The sequence below is a fragment of the Athalia rosae genome, chromosome 1 (assembly GCF_917208135.1).
Source record: "Athalia rosae chromosome 1, iyAthRosa1.1, whole genome shotgun sequence".
Taxonomy (NCBI): domain Eukaryota; kingdom Metazoa; phylum Arthropoda; class Insecta; order Hymenoptera; family Athaliidae; genus Athalia; species Athalia rosae.
In genome coordinates this window covers 13,378,104-13,397,909 of record NC_064026.1, presented here as the reverse complement: position 1 = coordinate 13,397,909, position 19,806 = coordinate 13,378,104, and the positions used below count along the sequence as shown (strand labels likewise).

Below are 19,806 nucleotides of genomic sequence, written 5' to 3'. Positions count from 1 at the left end.
CATCACGAACCCCCTCCGACACGCCGAGAGCAGTCGGGTATGTTTATTACTTGCGCGTTACTGTCAGCTAAACAAATGCTCGAACCCAACCCGAACTAGAAACCGAACCGTGAGTCGAACGAGTCTAGCGTAGTCCCCTTGCGGGGGATCGTTTCTCCTTTCATCCCCAAGGATCCCTTCCAATACCCACATCATTCAACTTCGTTCTGGTCTCGGTGCAGCAGCTGACGATTAGAAGACAAGTGAAATTTTAACCGTTTCCCTGTTTTTAGACCGCGATCCTCGATAAATCATTTGCTAAAAAATATATCCCGAAGGAAAAACCAAGCTTGCTGTAGAACCTCGGCGAGACAAATTAGTCACTTTTTTTTGTTTGGATTTCCCTAACTGTGAACCAATCTCATCGGTATAGGTGGAATCCGATCCACAGTTTAATTTGAATAAGATAAATTCACGAATCCCACGACGATCGTTATTATTCCAAAGTTTGTTCTCGCCAAATACAATTCTCTCTACGATGAATAATTCTAGGAGGTCGAACTAGTGAGGACGAAATAGAAGAAAAAAAAAAAAAAAAAAAAGGAGAATTGAAAAAACAAAAATCATTCTCCTCAGAGCGGAAACAGCTGCGCAACTGGAACGAGAACGAATTGCACTCGCACTATCTCGCAACTCCCGGCCCAGATGGGACTAAAATTGTACAGTTTTCAATTCGAAATTGCGACATACATTATAACTGCAGGCAAGACTGCCGGTTAAGTGTGCGCGGATGTGAATAGCAACCTGCACGTTGTAACGGTTACTCGCGTATAGGTAAATTTACCTTCAGCCGCATAGGTGTGTATCCGCAGCAGAGAATATTCCCTCTGGATTTTCCGCGTGTTCACCTTTTCTTCATGCCACTTGACAGCTTGTAAACTTGGGCAACAGGTGAGACTCCCGCAAGTTTATTCTTTTCAAAGATTCAATGTCTTTACGGTGTATATAATTATAATCGGTGATATCACGGCAGGTCATTAGCTGACTGTTCGCGTTCCGTACAGTTGAACAAGATCTCAAAATTTTTTTGTCCAAAAAAGAAGATTCTGCATAAACTACGTACAAATATAATTAGAACTGCGATGCACGACTCACATCATTCGGAGGTTTGTGGAGAGAAATTTCTAACAAGAAACTATGAAACTCTTGACTGAAAGCTTATTGAAATGCAAGCACAACTGACAACACGTGTACATTTCAAACAGTAGTGTAATCTTGCAACAGCTCAAACTTTCGTGAGGCTTAATAACTGAACTCTTTTTCTAAATAAAAATCACTCTTTGAAGTATTACAACTGCGCAACGTTTCGAATCGAGGATCAAATACATAATCATTCGTAAATAATTTTATTAAAGCAGCGGACGTACACTTTCAAGAAGCATATAGGAGGGACAAACTTTCATCGATACTGCCTACATTCGAAACTTTATTCTCCACTTACTAGTTGAATCAATTTTTACCGGTTGAAATTATTTTTTCTTCTATTGTTCACTGATTTTCTAAATTTCACGATATTCCCATCGTTTTCGTAAAAGTCCCGTCTCTTCTGCATACACGCGATTCATAGAGCGTTCTTTTCGAAATTTGCAGCCAAAAAAAAAAAAAAAAAAACCAGCTAACAATTTTTCACAAATAACTAGTTAACGATCGTTACGATGAGCCGTTTATTGGAAGAAATTCAAAAAGCCGATTAATTGTGACGTATTGTTATAAATGATCGTGACTGAGTGAGTTAATTTTTGTGACGGCATCGTACCGCAGAGCGCCGAAGAAGCGGATGTTCTTTCATTTAGTCCAGCGAGCTGCACGCCCATGATGTTTCACCCCTTTTAGATAACACTTGTGGCAATGGTTAATTCTTCATTTTCTCTCTGCGGGAGAATAAAGGCGACGAACCGGACTCGGAGCATCGCATACTTTCGGGGGAGGGGGGGGGGGGGGGGGGAGGAAGTTGGGAAGATGTAGAGATACGTCACGCCACTGACCTCCGCTTGAACGGAACGCAATGTGCACCTGCGTGTATCGTATAATCTATCCACACTCGTTACGGAGGCTTTTTATTTATTTAGGTTTTTGCAACGTAGGAATTTAGTCGGGAAATTTCGCGTGGTTTATCACCACTTGGGAATATCCGACGATGCAACCGAGGTGTGGCCGACGAGTAGATTTTCAGATTTTCAAAGCTCGGAACGAATCGAATTCGGTCAGAAAAAACTTAAATCGCGCAACGGCGATTCTAATTGATTTACAAACGGTGGGTTCTGTTTATCATTGCGAGCTATTACATACGGCTCCGTTGACCTCGTACATGAATTTTTTTTAAATAAACAGAACACGGATATAATATTCGGATCACGATTCTCTCGAAACATCACTTTGCCTCAGGGAAAATAACTAAAATGTCACGAAAGAAGCGTGCAATGTGGCAGCTTATCACCGCGGAGAAGGAATATTTCTGGGGGACGTGATTTACAATCCAAGTTCACGGGGGAAAAAAACAGAAATTGAAAAATGTGAAAAACGAAGGAACACGTATAACATGTAATAAAAGCCGACATTAAAATAACCGAAGGTTTTCGACCGTGAGCCGAGAAAACGTTCTAGCGTAATATCATTATATATACAGTCAACTAATGTTTTGCTGACGCCTTTCCCAACGGAGGTGGATACCAAATTTCTCGTTTTCCAACCGAAGCCTCGCTGGAATATATAGGCGCACTCTCGCCCGCATGTTAACGTCAATTTCGCATCGAGATCGTCGAATATTTTTCTGTTCTTCGTATCGTCGAATCGAGGAAGACGTGATCTACGACGTCGTGGCTCCAGTTGCGGTCCGAGCAATGAAATTATACATTCAACCTGGGCGCGGAGATTACAGTTTCAGAGTATACCCCGGTTATGCAGCGATCCTCGCCACACGCCGCTGCGCAACTTCCGGTTGATATATCATGGCCAGTTGTTGTGCTAGGCGTCGTTATCCTACGGTGTCCTCCGCCCAGCACAGCCGTTGTACCTCGTCGGTGGACTCGATGGCCGTGTTGGGATATGTGAAATAACGATAAGAGCCAACAACTGCAGGAGGGTGTGCCAGTGAATCAAAGCTTACAACGCGTGAGGCTAACTACAGAGCTTGTATCAGTACGTGTATAACGCAGTTTACACAAAAAAAAAAAAAAAAAAAAAAAAAAAACCTCCCGTTAGCCGCATACAGCGTTACACACGGACCTTGATCTTGTTCATGCCTCGGGAAATTTCTTTCCGATTCAGTTCTTGGGCTACAAGAACGTTCGAAGCGACGTAATCGGCCGATGAGGTTGATACTTTTGGAGAAAGAGAGAAAAAAAAAAAAAAAGGAAAAATTTAGCCACCCCGAATCTGCGACTCTTTGTTTTTAGAAGTGCTCGAGGTTTCATCGTCGCTTTTATATTTCGTTGTTTTTTCTCTTTGTTCCATTCTCAGTTACGTCCCGTGGTATACGAATTTCTTTCATACCCCCACCCAACCACAAAGGGGGAGACGGTGAATACAAAACAATTTCCACACGGGCTGAACGCACCCGTACAATAGTACGTACATTGGTAGATTATTATACGGATACTCAGATCCCTACGCGAGTGACTCCCTGTTGCTTAAAATATGCCGGTGGTGAAAATTATAACGCGCGAATGGGTCAATTTCGGTCTCTTGAACTTTCTCAGTTCTTGCCTGCGCCCTCTCATTTTTTTTTTTACCCTCGCACACGCGGTACATGCAGCGTCACTTCTTACGCTTTGTGTAGATCCTTCAGTCCCTGGTACCGACTCGTACCGCTCGCTGCACGAATTTGTGTGAAATTCAGCTGACAATCTGGGACTTTGACGCTATGGAATTTCTATCGAGGATGTATGCATGCTTGTCGAGACGGACGTAGTACATACAAGCTTCATCCCGTCACGAAACTCTCATTTGCCACGTCGCGCAAGGTCTCTCTCTCCATCTCCGTCAGACCCTGCTGAGTTCTGTCGCGGATGATGTTCCACCAACAATTCACCCCCTTCCGACCGTATAATTATACGTATACGCGCACAGGACTACACGCGCGATTACATAGTTGAAATTCATCTGCATACGATCTCGGATTTCAGGGTTAGAGCGAGCGAAGTCTTCAGATTTTGGCGCACAATAGCGAAAAAGCAGTAGACTAATAGAGCATCCAATGCGGATGATGTACAGTCGCGCAGAAGACTAGTCGATCAGAAATAATAAGCTGAATTGATTTTATTTTAGAAACTATTTACGCAGCTGGGTAATTTCAATTCAATTATTTTTTTCATTTCACCTCTCTCAACGGAATGTTTAATCAATTCGGCTTCAGTTCGGAATGGCGTAGCGCATCCGATTCATATCTACTTAGAAAAAATTATGGCATCAGGGATAATTGAAGGAAAGAGAGTTACTCACAGAGATTACGGAATATAGAAGTTCGGCTTTATTCGGGCAGAAAAAAAATCAACTATTCTGAAAACTGTGGCAAGTCGCAAATTTCGACGGCCAAGAAACAGGAACAAGCGATCATTTGAATTTGAATAAACCCGCTTACACTTTTGCAGATTATGGATTTTTATCTTACTGTTTCGTTTCTCATGTTCTAACGAATGAAAGAAGGTTTTTCCGGAATTGAAATAATACCTTTTTTCATTTTTTCCAGACACTGCACCGTTTGGCTACGACTAGGGTAATCTTTTTTACTCTCGCTCCTAATTTCGTATAATTTGTCATCACAAGTGAGATTATGTTCTTTTGGAAATAAATCTGAACCTGTCTTGTATACCTCCTAGCCTCCATAGTCAATTTTCGTTTTGTAAATTAATTTTGGCGTTATTACATTTCAAAAAGCAGCGCAAGTATGTATATTATACGTGGTTTGAAACTTGGATATATAATCCGTTAATAGCACATGTGTATTTATATTGGTATACTCGGGCATGGGGATGTTAATATAGAATCTGAAACCGTAAACCCGTGGAGATCGCAAACAGGTGCTGGCAACTGTTTCACCGCTCGCTAGCCATCCAGTAGGATCGGTCCTAATGTATTATATATATATATTGTATACATTTTTTTTCGAGCTGGCTGGCTTGTAGCGTGCCCCGCAAAGTACCGAGCTATTTCGCGTAGGGGGTGCAAAGTGGGTGAACCATAGCCGAGCAGGGAATCGTTTACAGCGAGGATAGCGCGTATAAGATTTTGTCGTGCGTCCGGACTTTTACGATTGTCGTGATTTTTAACACCGACAGTTGTGGCCTGGTAGCGTTCGCCAAAACCCACCTTCGGCAGTACCGTGCTTTTCGTCTGAGATTAAACGGCCGCACGATGGCTGCCAGATACCGCGGGGGAGTGGTAACTACGAGTATTGCTTTGGTAGCGATTACATTTTGATAAAACAAAGGAGAGAAAACTAGTTATTATCTAATTCCCGGTATGATGATCGCGGCGTTTGTTCTTCGGTTATTTGGATTCCCCGCGGGGTCGTACAATACCCTGAATATTTGTGTGTAGAGAGATCGTTTTACCAAATGGCGAGGGAGGGGTACACGCAAAATTAACCGAACCACGAATTCAATTTTGTAATTCTCACATTCCCACGGTTCCGAAGTCGCGCGGATGTTTTCACCTTCTAACGCGCATGCCATGGGATCCTCCGTTAATTGATTTACACGAAAAAATTCACGTAAGATACCGTCACTGAACGCTGCAGAATTACGCCGTCGAATTATTACGAAAATTTACCAATTACGATGGGGTGTGATAATTTCTCGTGTAGAATTTCAGTTACCTGCCTCGTTCGAACGCACGTGTACTTGCGTTAGCAAGAATTTTCGCTAAGCAAGAAGCCTCGTCGAATGAAAATGATTTGAAATTCCGCCACGTTAGAGTCCGCGAGGAATATATCTCCTCGGTACAAATAAACGACGAGTCTCGAAATTGAAAGCGTATGTATTATATTCACACGGAATTTTTATCGGGCAGATATCCACGAGGCCGTGAGAGCTCCGAGAAGGAATTTCAATAAGCACGCCAATATCCGATCGTTTCAATACCAATTGTTGCACCGTGGATCGGGCTCACTAATCTCCGTACAACTCCACTCGACGTTACATCGGTGTTTTAATTACATGCAGCCCTACTTTTCAGTTTGAATCTTGATAATATCGCAAAACGCCCCGCTGTACAACAATCCGTTGGTCCACGGTAAATCTGAACTCTTATATTAGCTACGGATTCGAAATGAAACGCGTCGACGGTTACAAATTCTCTATACGTCTAGCGAAAACTTTCCGCCTCTGAAACACCGAGATTTCAGCAGTCGGGAGAGGGAGCGGTTGAAATTCTATATTGGCAAAATGTGATGGCATTTAGGCTTGGCAATGGGTTTGTATAGGTGCTACTTTCGGCATTCAACGAATTTATGTGTGTTACGTACACATATAGCTGCACGGCGTTTTCCCACCACACTGGCCGCAGGTTTAGCTTCATTTCCACCTACGAAGATCTTCGTCCCCGCTCTACCGGGTTTAATAGCGCGGCAAGACTTGGCCAACGGTATAAGTATACTATACGGGAAATAAATGCAGAGGGGCGCGGGGCGACGGGGGGGTGGATGTAATTGTTTGCAGTGCATTAGCTTCACCACGTTGAACAAATATCATTACCAAACTCTAACTCCGTCGCGGCATTATAGTTTGACTCTAAAGCCTAAATGGTTCTAGACTGTATTCGCTGGTTTTCCATGAACGTTATTTTGTACCTCGTGCTCGACCTCCTTCCACTCGAGACGGTGGTTGGATTAAATATTTCTTTTTATTCACCTGTTATTCGTGTCCGAAAAATGTACGTCGCCGTACCACAAAGAACGATTTTGCCGCGAGACTCTGGTCAACGGTTGCGGTAGCACCCATGGCAATAGTATCGGTTATTTTGTTTTTTTTTTTTTCTTCTGATTTCCTTCGTTCTTTTATCGCCGTGTTCAACTTTGGCTCGATTCGTCGCAGCGTTATATCACATTTCTTGGCTATATTTTTTCGTGTTCCTTTTCTTTCATTTTTTTTTTTTTTTTCATATAAATTTATAATCGTCCAACATCGATTGAATGGATCTTGTGCTTCCTACGCGGTACACCCAGAGAACGGACGAAGCCACCAAGTGACGAGGGAACCTGCGTTAAATTGTAAAATATGTAAGGCTCGTTCTGCTCGGGCCATTAGCCGTGGACATCGGTCAACAGTCTGGTAACGTAAATATCCAGCTGTTGGGTTTTACGACCAGCGACATCGTGGATCGCGAATATCTTTTTCGAAGGGTCCAAGCTGCCGAGTAGATTTGTCAGGTTGTGTAAACTTTGAATAAACATGTAGCAAGCAGCTCAAACGATTAATTCTCGAAACTAACCCGCTGCACTTTGGTCGCTCTTCCTGTTCGAATATACATACTATAGGTGGGTATTTGAAATTTGGTAGTAAAATGAATTCGATCCCTGACTACTTGATCGCACAAAAACAAACCTCCCTCGTCTTAAACCGGCGCAATATGGTAATGGAAAATGAGACAAGCGACAAGTAAAATAGCGAATCTGCGGGAGATCATACGATCGAGATGCTGACGGTTGCGATACAGATGCAACAACTATACGTAAATGATCAAGTCGAAAAGAAACGCTGGCGTCTAATACTGAAATCTTTGATCCCTATCATCTCACTAGATCAACAAAAAGTGGGGTTCAAATTCTATCATCCTGAGTATAAAATGATTGGCTAACGTACGCTCAGATTCCGATCAGTGGCTGACAATTGAAAGAATTAATTTCTTCGAAACGATGCGCAGTACTCAGCTGGCAGTCTTCTATTATACAGAATGAAAAAAACGAAGAAAAAAAATACAAGGCCAAAAGTTCATCGATCTATGCAATAAAATTCAAAGACTCACGACTCGCCGACCAAGTTATAATTTAATGAAATTATGGGATGATAATAAAATTCCTCGATTGGTTCGTTCGACTTATAATAAAGAAAAAAAATTTTACTCACGGGCTACGACCACGAACAGTGTCAAGCAAAAAAGATTTTTTGTAATTCGACGAAAACAATTCTTTCTTAATAAAGGAAACAAAAAATTTCGTAATTTCCGAAGATTTTCATCGATCCTAAATAAGGTCTACGATAAAAAACGATTTCGTTCGACGAATGAAGTTATTGCCGAATTAGAAACGGTTTCATCATGGGGTGACCAATTGGTGGAAAAAGACGAAATGCTCGGGGTCACTTACCTCGTGCAACACGTGTTGTTCAAACGCACAGATTGTAGATGAATATCGGTTCTGGTCGCGACATATCTGTTGCTGCCGAATTCCCGCCCGGGGGTAGCGTCTTGGATTCACTATAGATCGTTATTCAAGGATAAATAACAACCCTTAAACGACGTCGTTTTCCCGAACTGTTCGATATTCGTTTGCTTCCACGTACTGGACTTCGGTGATTCTTTCGATCGAATAACTATCGCACGTGATCAAGTCCTTCGTACTTTCGTAAGTGCGGTGCGGAATGTCTGCGGTATGAGTAGCACACCCGGAGCGCCGGCACTCGTGGTTCCAGGCGTGTTAGGGAATCGCCGGTCGGGAACTTCGGGAATAGTAACCCACGCGAGAGACGGACGCTCAGTTTCGTTTCGCGCGGGACCACCTCGGCGCACGCCCAACCGTTCGCTCTGGAAGTAGGTAGGTGAAATCGTCTTGCTTCCCTTTCTCCCTCCCTTCGCAGCATCCCTACCGTCGTCATCCCTTGTAGTTTTCGCGCGGCTCCCTCTGGCCGCCCTATCGGAATCCCATGCCACGCGAGAACTTCTCCTCCCGCACTCTCGCCTGCCTTTTCGACTTGTACGTAATACGACCATCTCCAGAACGGTCCTTTTACCCTGACCCTTTCGAATCCCTCCGCACCCCTAGCGAAGGGGCCGTGGTGTGTTGCCGGATACGGATAAGCGTGACTTGAACTTCCTGCATATTTCATTCTGTATACTGCTACTCTCCACTCACTACAACCTCGGGTTAACATGCAACAGACCTTTCGAATTACCGACTGACTACTGCGGACGGACGGATGATCGACGTTTTCACGGGAAACAGACATTCGGAACGGCCCGCAATTTCTGCCACTTAAATAGTTAATATTAAATGAATTGCGCCCGTATTATTCCCCCTCCATCCCAGCAGGTATAATTCACTCGAGGGTTGTACGCGGAAGGGTATTTTAAAGAACGGGCAAATGAAGTCGGAAGAAATCTTAGCGGGGTGTTTATTCGCCCGGATGGCCACGTCAGACCCACCGCGACGATCCCGTTCGTCAGCTCCTAATGTCCATGTACATCATACAACACATAGGTATACGGATACATATTTTCATTTCATTTCTATGAATATGATTGAATATTTGCAATTCAAGTCCTTTGTTACGATATTTTTCAAGTGCACAAAGTTTGCCTGAAATTGCAGGCGTAGTTTTTTTCACCGCATTAGTAGCAAAGGATTCGTCACGTCAGTCGAGAGAATCCGCTAAAAAATTTGTTGTTTGGAATTCAGTTCATACATGCATCATAACCAGACGACGTAGGTATAATGTTTGTACGGGTCTTACGGTATAGTGTATATACGTAGAAGTAAAAGTCGAAAAGAATAATAGGCACCGTGAATGTGTACGTGAAGCATTCACTTTTGATGACCATGTTACGTTATTCATTTCTCACAACTGCAACTCTCGTCGGTTTTTCTGTTATGATAAACGAAATATCTCCATGAAATTGTTGCAGTGGAATTCAGAACGGTAAAAGTTCCTCATAAATTCTCCTTTGAAACAAATTATTTTCCGAATAAATTCTTCATACATTCTATAGCTACGATATCTTTAACATCAGACAGCTGTTTATCCAATTATGAAAAGACCGAACATTTCTTGTTTGATAAAAATACCTGAGTTGAAGGCGAACATCCACTTTGTTCGATGATTTTTAAACATTTTGCAAACAAATAATATAAGTTGTATTTTCGGTTAATTTTTTATTTGAATTCAAAGGGAGTTCCGCCTGCGGTATGAAAGTATAAAAATATAAAACTTGATCGTGGAGTTTTTCGAACCCACTTTTTTTTCTTTCTTCCTTCGAGCGTTGGAACTATCCACAGTCGCAAAATAGAGACTTTGAAGTGACGAGAAAATAGAGTGGGGTACGTCGTTTATTGTGATCCGGATTTCGGTTGGATACTCGAACCAGACTTACGCGGGGGTGACCCTACCGCAATTCTACTTGGGATCGGTCTGGGACGAGACCTCTTCTATTCGATAATCATCCCACGAATCGGTAAGATGAGAGCTTCGAGAGAGAATCGAATCACGAAAAATGCAGAGATTTTCGAATAGGTATGCACCTTAGATTTTCGCCCAAGTTCACTCAAGCCCCATGTTCTTTCTGGTATCACTGCTGAATCAACTGAAAACGGTTGAAATTTTTTAGCGTTACATTCAAAGTGCGTTTCATGTCCACCATCTGCGATCCGGAAATGAAAGTGGAAGAGACATTTTTGAATTTGCCGTCCGTGAGTCGGTATACGCTGTAAGTCTCTCGCGATTACCCGATCTCGGCAGCATCCCTAGGAAAAGCGATATTTTCAGAGGGGATGAAATCCATACACCCCTTTAGTCGATAATACAGGGAGTTCGTGGCTTCCTGAGTTTGTTTCAACGTGTTGTTCACCAGCCGGGAAAATTCTGTAGGGCATTTGCTTACCGTAGTGGAAAATTTTCGCACTCTGCCTACCGTTGATATCGCGTACACCTACAATTCGTTCCTTATGTGAGCGAACCAGTCTGCCGCAACATTTGGTAAAGAAGGACTCTGGACCTACGGAAACGCGCTTATCGCAGGTCTCCAAGGAGGGATGAATATAGGAAAAATGAAAATACATCGATTCATGTTTTGAGACACCTGGCACCCCGAAGAAGCGACGAAATTGTATACCTCAAGTCAGGAATATTACTCCGGAAGAGGATGAGATATCAAGGATATGGGAGGAAAAAGAACAGCCATAACCAGGACCGAAACAATAAATGTGGTTTCAAAGCACGCTGAAAGCTCAAATGGTTAAATTGGTTTGTAAAAGTAATACGATAATTGTTTAGTGTAATCGCTGCTGTTTTCGGAAGCCCACCCCATTTGGTACGGCGTCTGATAAACTCAAAGGTTTATTGAAAAAAACCATTGAACGAAGCCGAGATTATTCCGTATCGTAGAGTTCTGAATTACTTGACTCTGCCTTTTTGTCTGCCTAAAGAAGCGCTCGTAAATTGATTCGAATTGAGAATTTCCGAGCTTTTGAACATCGACGAGCTTTTTTTTCCTCACTTTGAGATTTGAATAAGAGAGTATCCTAAACTCCCGGAAGCAGAGGACAAAGATGCTATACTTTGCCGTCGAGTTCCTGGAACATATCAATCGTGCAAGATAATCGGATAATCTTTGTTCACAGGACAACCTTGTCAAGTTCAACATAAACGTAAGATGTAATCTATGAGATTGCTCCCGCGACAAGATCCCTAACCGGTAGAAGAAACACGTCCAGGGTAATATAATTTTCACGTGTTATCCTGCAGCAAGAAAGATTTCCTCATTAAGGGTGCAGCGAAATTATGGTGAGGTAGGTCGTTTAGAGATACCGGAATTGAGTGGTTCCGAAGAGGATGCTGCACCGGGCGCGAGGCGCAAGGGGAAGAGGTAGAGCGAGGGCCAAGACCTATAGCTGCAACTGCCGCAGGGATGCTAAAGCGACGTAGAGGGTGAAAGGGGTTGTGGGGCGTTTGAAGGATTCGGAGGGTTGTTCAGGTCGCGCAAACGCGGGTGGGCCGGGCCGGGATATGCAGCGCGCGTTTCTCCGCGCGGACGTCTGTTCCCGGAGGGGCAGAAAATCCAGTCTAGCGAGCGCGCGCGACCTTTGCTAGCCTGCAGGTGTAGCAGGTGATAATAATTTTCCGCGAACCGATACCGTTATATCGGAAGATATAGACGGTGAACATAATGTATGATGAACGAATGTGAAATAAAACATTTCGTCGTAACTCGATGATAAATTTTCCAATCCCTAATAACGTCTCATCTCACAACCGCGATCACGATACATTGCAATTTCCACGTGGTGATTCGCTCTGACGAGGGGTGGAAATTTCTCTCCGGATATCTTCCAGTGCGAGAAACGAGTGTCAAGTTTACGGTCACGTGATAAATTCATGTAAACCGTAGCCATCTGCAGCTGTAAAGAATTTTTTAGACGAGGAGAACCACCTATCGCAAGTGAAGTGACGTATACCTGTACATCGTTTAGCGCGTTGATCGCTGGTTAATTTCGAATATGTTATGAACATTTCATCGGGTGATACGTATCAAGTTTCGTCGATTGTAATGAGAGTACAGATCTACCCCACGGTTCGTTCAATTTAAATGAACAGTTGTCCCCAACTACGCGTGAATCGCAGTGCGTGTGCGTAATCAAAAATACTTCACCGTTATCAAAGGGGTGATCGAGAGAAGGAAGAAAAATATGTCAGTGCATCGATCATCGCCGTTGAATATTTCGTGCCACGATGATAGACGAGGATTTTATCGGTGCTCCGGTCAAATGTTACGTGAATACGGCGCGTAACCGACGTGAATATAACGACGATAATTTATAAGCTCACACACTTGAATATCGCACTTGAAATAACGGTGCGGATATAGTGGGGTAACATTGGAGTGGCAACTAGTGGTCGAAATGTCCGACAAGGACTTTGGTTTGTTCGGTTGAGCGTGTTGAACGCAGCACCCGGTGCACCAGCACGTAGCAGCTGCAGCTACGAATGGGCTCCAAATGAACGAGGACTGGTTTAAAAGTCTGAAAAAAGTATGGCCGTCTTAAGGGTGGCTTTCGCGCTACTTGGGGCGACGGCCTACATCTTTCACGCAGAACCATCCAGTTCCGGTGCGAGTGCCATAGGTGCGTCAACCCAGATATCCCCTTCAAAGTAGCAACGACGTCACGTCTCGAGGGAATTCACCGCCGATGCGATTGTCGAGAATTTCGCGAAAATTCGGCGTGAAATTTTACATTCGATAACACGAGCCACTGGCAGCTTATTTTATTCAGGACAGACGCGCTCCGCGTGCATTATATATAACTAATCATGTGCAGATCTTTTTTCTTCACTCGAGGTTGAAACCGCAATGCTTCGGACGAAAGTCAACTTTCTTATCCTTCGATTGTTGAACGAGTCAAGTTCCTCTGACGTCATATTATCGGACCGGCAGCGTTCGGAGTATCACAGCTGCTTTGAATCCCGATACATTCGCGTCATACCGCTCCCTGGACGCTGTAGTTCATTTCGTATAGTAGCCCGAAGTTGTACGCCCCTTGAATTACTCGTTCGGGGACAAAACTCCGCGGTCGCTAAGTTCTGGACTAATTAGCGGAGCCTCGATGTTGAGTATAAGTATCAATCCCGGAAGTCTCTACAAGACGGTGTCGATGTGTTTTAGTCGGGAAATCTCACTGATGGAATAACTTTTCGGCCCTTAGATAGTTTCGCGGAGCATATCTACACGCACGTATACCTACGCGACGAAAGACCCACGTTATTCCGAATTTTAATTCAATTTCAATTGGTATTTGAAAAAAAAAAAAAACAAAAGAAAATCTTTATAAATTCAACATTCATTCGCAGCTGGAACCGGCCCACCAAACGTTCTTGGCTGTAGTCAAAAGCTGAAACGTTCAGTTGAGAAAACTTACTTCGTGGACGTGTCTCCTAGAAACGTGACGGCCATTGTGGGCCAGCCCGTAGTATTACGTTGTCGTGTTAAGCATCCCGGCGAGCGTACGGTAAGTTCTTGATTTTTCCTTCAGTACCTAAACATAAATACTTTCAACCCGTGGACCATTCTATAAGTGATTTGGGAATCGAAGAAAAAGGTCAGGCACTTTCCAGCCAAATGTACGACTTTGAAATCCTAGTGGGGTATATGAGCGAACAGTTTCAATTTTCGACGATCAATTGCTGTCGCTAAGTCTTTCGAAATTGCCTGATATTTGAACGACGATACAGGACGCTCTACACACTCCGGCCACTCACTCGAAATTAGCTCCATGACCACCATTTCGGTCGAGCGTGGCGTATAGTGGAAAAAGCTACGGGCTTTCGTATGTGATTCTCCGCTATTTCAGCGTAACGGCACGTCGAGATGAACAGAAGGACGATTATAAACTCGAGTGGTACGTTTTGCGGAACAAAACAAACACGGTGACGCTTACATGTTGGCGTTGAACGCATGGCGCGTTGTAAATTTCTACGGCTGGCAATCGAGTCGTAATTCACGGTGAAACGGTTGACTCGTTCGTGAACAATCGCCGAATATCCGTGGATTTATAATTTTCCAAGCGTTGCTCCAGAATTTTGGAACGGGTGATCCTTTGTCTCAGGTATCCTGGATGCGCAAACGAGATCTTCATATTTTGACCTCCTCGATTTACACTTACACCGGTGACGCTAGGTTCGCCGTTATTCACCCCGAAGCCTCCGACGACTGGGACCTTGAAATAGAATACGTTCAGCCAAGAGATGCTGGGATTTACGAGTGTCAGGTGAACAGTGAACCGAAGATCCACTTGGCCATTATGCTCAACGTTCAAGGTGATGATTGTTAGAAATTCGAGGTTCTCACCCGAACTGAGTCCTTTGGATATTCACCTATGAATCCAACTTTGATATCGTTTTTCTTTTTCTTTTTTTTCTTTTTTTGAATTTCCACGAACATCCTCTTCCCACATGCATATTACATAGCTAAATTTCATAGACCATAGGATTTGACAGAGACGACATGAACAAAGCAAAAAACAAATTTCCCAGATGCCCAAGCGAAAATTTGGGGTCCCGAAGAGGTTTACGTGAAGAAAGGAAGCACCATCAGCTTGACCTGCATCGTCAATATTCAGAGCGCTCCACCGAGCAGTGTCACGTGGTATCATGCCGGGGCCGTGGTGGACTTTGACGGCCCTAGGTTCGTTTTTTACATCATCCCCGTACGATAATTCAAAGTCACACGATGCATTGAGTTGAAGCGGCACAATTGATAGATAATAGAATCCATCGAATTGGAATATATTCCGTTGTTTTTCACATGAATCGATAACGTTGATTCGGTTGCATGACTCGTAACAGCTATGATACACCCGTACGGGTACATGTATATAAGATTAATTTGTAAGAAAAACATCCCTCAATAAATCCCACGAGGGACGTGACCAGTATAAAATGGTAACGTGGTTCGTCGTTATTGACAGGGGTGGAGTTTCTTTGGTCACCGAGAAGACGGAGACGGGTACAACCAGCAAACTTCTAGTGACCAGAGCGGAATTGTCCGACAGTGGTAACTACTCCTGTGTCCCAAAGAACGCAGCCCCCGCCAGCGTCATCGTTCACGTTCTGAATGGTGAGCCTTTTGCCGTACATGTGTATCACCTCCGTGTGTACATGTTTCACCGGCAAGTGATTATTTGTCGTGGAAACAGTTTGCGGAGGTAATATGGTACATCGTAAACACGTACCCTGCACCTCTCTTCGAAATCATGAGACGTTTACGTTTTATAAATACGGCGACACTTGGCACATAAATTCACCGAAGCGCAGACGGAGGGTTTTCTGAAATAAAGTGGGCTCGGTGTAATAATTTCGTAGCTGTAGCGGGTTCAGAGTTGAGCTTAAAATTGAGATGTTCGTGTTGCAGGTGAGCATCCGGCGGCCATGCAGCACGGCGGAAGCTGTGGAATCACACCTAAACTTCTGCTAGCATTGTTTACACTCTTCATAGGAAACATGCTGAGATGAACTCTCCCGCGTTGAATTAACCGTTATCATTTCGACCGTCTGGTTGAGAACGAAACTAATTGGCATCCAATCGACTAAAACCGAGGTCACGTGGTGATTTCGAGTGTGTATAGTGTACCATATTGTGATCAGATTTGTTGTGTTTAACGGTAAATAACGTGAATGAAATCGGCGCACGACAAAGTAAACAACACTCCGATGAGACACTAATGAACAATTGCAAATAAATAAGTGAATTAAATGTTGATCGTGAGGGTTGAAAAATATTAGGCAATCAAAAGTGGATGTGCCGGCAAGCGTGATGCGAGTGTCACGTTTAAATGAAATTCAATAATAAGAAACCAAAAATCAAAAAATCAGAAAAAACAAAAAAAAAAAACCACAGACTCGAACTATAAATGTACCAAACAATTCGTATAAACGGTAAATATATAGGTATGATTAATTATGAGTACGGAAGACTTATACTTCACCAATGGTAATTGTGAAAAATGGATGTTTTCCGAGGGGATGTTTTTTTCGTTGTTATACCCAGTGTAAAATTTATATAGTACATATAATAAAAGAAATATTATTTGTCATGAAAACGAAAAATTGTAATCAACCAACCCCCCTTGATGGTAAGAACACGAGTGTCCATTCGTTCATTTATCCCGAAGAAAGTTACGGTTATGCCATTATATTCTGAGAAAAGTGGAAAATATTGAGGCAACAACCGATTGACCCGGTGACCTCAAGATATTTTTGTCGTCGTTCCAACGTCCAGTTAACCTGGTGTCGTTTGTACGAGACGTAGAATGTATACCTTCGCAGAAACTAGCTTACTGAATTTAATGTCATGTACACGTGACGCACCCATTATTAGGACCATTCTCAGCTAGACGAGTAACTATTAACGTAACTATAACAACCACACCGCATACGACGATATCAGAATCGCCACGATAACATCTTGCTCGGACCAAAACAACCGAATGGCACTCGTTTGGTGAAAACGCGTGTACGTTCAACGTTTATACTCCAGGTCACCCGCAGCTGCACATCGGAAAAATACTCTCTGCGTCTGTGATGTTACGTACTGCCATATACCGCATTGGACTGCAACGCCAGACACTCTATATACCTATACTCTCACTTGAATCAACGAATTATATACGTACACATGTATCCACACACCGAAATTTATGGGTTTGCCAACGTATATCGGTATATTGGTACAGTGTAATGTGGTACTCGCGTATGGTCGCGAAATATGTGGGTATACATATACGCGTCGGTGCAGCGGTTGGCACGTAGTTAACGCTTTGGTAGTGGTGCCTCGGTAGGTGGTGGTGTCGGACAGGGTAGCATATAGGGTACAGAGGCCTCATTTCATGCAAATCACCAGGAAACCCCGGTTAGGTGTCCACCGCGAGACCTAGATATACTAGTTTCGCGAGGCGACCGTGTGCAATGGAAATTCATGCACATCGGCCAAGGCTTTAGGGGATAGCCATGACTACTATGTGTACCTATAACAACTATGGTAACACTTTGTTACATGCTGCCGAAACGGGCGTTGTGTACCAGCCCCGGGTACTGCAACCTACCGACGTTGTCACTGTTGTTATAACGGTTCGGCAATACCGTAAGCAATTAGGTTTGCTTCTAACCGTTTGAGAATTGATGTCATTTCCACAGAGTTCATGTGCGTATGTATGTATTGAATGACACAACGTGACGGGGTCGCTTTTAATTGGATGTTGTGTAATAATTAGGGGCAATAATTGAGGATGGACCGCTTGGAATTTTTTATATTATTATGAGACGTTATGTTGGTCCGATCTGTAAAAATGGGGATCGAAAATTTGTGAATTATTTCCCTCGGGCATAATTTTCTGAGGTTTCCAACTTTAATTACGAGTATGGCTTTATGTACGTACGTACCAGCGACCTCGGAGGTATCCGAAGTATTGAAATTTTCGTTGGACCCAAGGAATGCGAGTTGAGAATGATAAATTTTTTATAGTACTGTGAACGGAAATCTGTATCAGAAGTTCAGAATTTATTATCAAGTTTTTGGTTTCGGGAGCTCACACCCCTTGGGAGACGCTGTCCCACCAGGTGTATGGAAAAAGATGAATCTTCGATCATCGAACAACGGATACCATCGCTCTTTCCGATGTTAAATCTGAATAAATCGAAGATAGTGAATAAATGAATGTAAATGAATTTGTTCACCGTACACGCGCTCGAAGGTCACAAATCGCGCATCGGACAACGATGCTAATGCATAAGTAAATGTTGTTGTGGAATATATCGTTATCATGCGACGCGCAGCTTGCTAAAGAGCTCAAATTTATCTACCTTCTAGTCTTCCTTCTCCGCGGCAACGATCACCTCCTCGTCGAATAGCCACCGATCCATTTTGAGGTCGTACGACTGCCCCCATTGACACTATAGGATATTCTAGGGTTTCAGAAACGTGAAATCCTGAGAACCCCAATACCTCTAGACCCCTCTAACGAGACCCCTTTTCCTATCTATAGCCCTCTGAGGATTTGAAATCGCACAGACAGGACAAAATCATGCATATGAATGTCACCGGGCATGATATACTCGACAGGTAAGTGGATGGTCGTTGGTTACAGAGCAGAGAGTGCCTCTTCCGCTGGAACGCTCACTGCCGGATTGTGGTCACCCATGTTCTACAACATGTATATGCACGTACGTACATAGGTCTGAGGTTTCCTCTTCTATTATATACACATCTACCACAACGATTCGAGGTAATTCTCAGACCGCGGTTTTTGTTTTTATGTTCTTCAAAAATTTTGCAGATGAGTTTTCACCAGTACATACAAAAGGAGATTCCAATTCAAAAAGAATCAGCGCGTCTCGTACCATCGAATCTCATGCGCACGTTTCTCGATCAGATTTTATGAGAAAACCGCGAGCACGTATGACACATTGAATGAAACATCGTTTCCGTATAGCTGCGAATGATCGTTAGTTTGATTTCGTAGGAAGTTTATAAGTTCTTTTTTCGTTATTTCGATGGAGAAAATGTGCATCGGTAAAAATCAAGCGGACAGAAAAAATTCTCTGAGAATATTCAACGAGCAAAAAGTTCCTGGGTGAAATTGGACTCGAGTTGAATGAAGAGAAAAATAGTATTAATATTAAATACGTGCCTAATGAAAAATGTAGAATTAAAAAGATAAAATCAACAAAATTTCGAATACATGTCCGACGTCCCGGTTTTCAATGCTCAGCTAATTTTCCCAAGTAGTGTGAATCACATTCCGCGCCAGGAAGACGGTAGGCAAACTTCATCTGTACGTATGCGATGTCTTCGATACTTTCATTAACACAGACACGTGTATACGAATATATAGGTATTCATATTGATAATATATGTACAACTATATGATTCGATATCCGCCGCGGGTGGAAAAAGTCTGCAATTAAAATTAACGAGCTGTGGCCTTGCCGCCAAGAGAGTACAGTGACGTTGCACTCACAGTCGCACGCCGGTGCTGCAGTAACAGAGGTACAAAACCTGACCGACTGCTTCGTCGGCTGGCAAGATTGTCTATGATTCCATCGTACCGTACATAAAATTACGTACGGTCATCTATAAATCTATATATTGTGTGTATATACCGAATATCCGCAATGCACCTACAGGTGTGCGGCGCTGTCAAAGTAACGATTGCGATGGTGACGAGTAAAACACTGTGGCTATAGCCGGAAAACAAAAAGAACAAAGAATTCGAGTAGGGTGGGTAGAAATAAATATAAAATAGAGGGTTGTAAAACCTTTGTGATAGGTGAATACTGTGCGACATATGGG

At 43.2% G+C, this 19,806-nt stretch overlaps 2 protein-coding genes across 2 annotated transcripts in view; one reads left to right on the top strand and one right to left on the bottom strand.

Annotated features, from left to right (window-relative positions):
* Positions 1–8,760, bottom strand: part of LOC105686959 (lachesin-like) — a 40,003-nt gene extending 31,243 nt beyond the window's left edge. Inside the window, exon 1 of the mRNA XM_012402256.3 lies at positions 8,342–8,760. The gene's annotated coding sequence lies outside the window, so the exon portion shown is untranslated. The remainder of the gene's footprint in view (positions 1–8,341) is intronic.
* A 3,220-nt stretch (positions 8,761–11,980) lies between these two features.
* LOC105687016 (hemicentin-1-like) lies at positions 11,981–16,374 on the top strand. The gene is made up of 6 exons (XM_012402321.3): positions 11,981–13,087; positions 13,812–13,969; positions 14,567–14,777; positions 14,994–15,144; positions 15,428–15,576; positions 15,871–16,374. The coding sequence occupies exons 1-6, from the start codon at positions 12,997–12,999 to the stop codon at positions 15,969–15,971; spliced, it is 861 nt and encodes a 286-aa protein (XP_012257744.1). The 5' UTR covers positions 11,981–12,996; the 3' UTR covers positions 15,972–16,374.
* Positions 16,375–19,806: the final 3,432 nt, after the last annotated feature.

Bases quoted from the DNA above. Each gene is read 5' to 3' on its own strand.
- LOC105687016 (XM_012402321.3), top strand. From the start codon at position 12,997: ATGGCCGTCTTAAGGGTGGCTTTCGCGCTACTTGGGGCGACGGCCTAC. The intron at 13,970-14,566 runs GTAAGTTCTTGA...CCTTTGTCTCAG, and splicing joins AGCATCCCGGCGAGCGTACG to GTATCCTGGATGCGCAAACG. The intron at 15,145-15,427 runs GTTCGTTTTTTA...CGTTATTGACAG, and splicing joins GTGGACTTTGACGGCCCTAG to GGGTGGAGTTTCTTTGGTCA.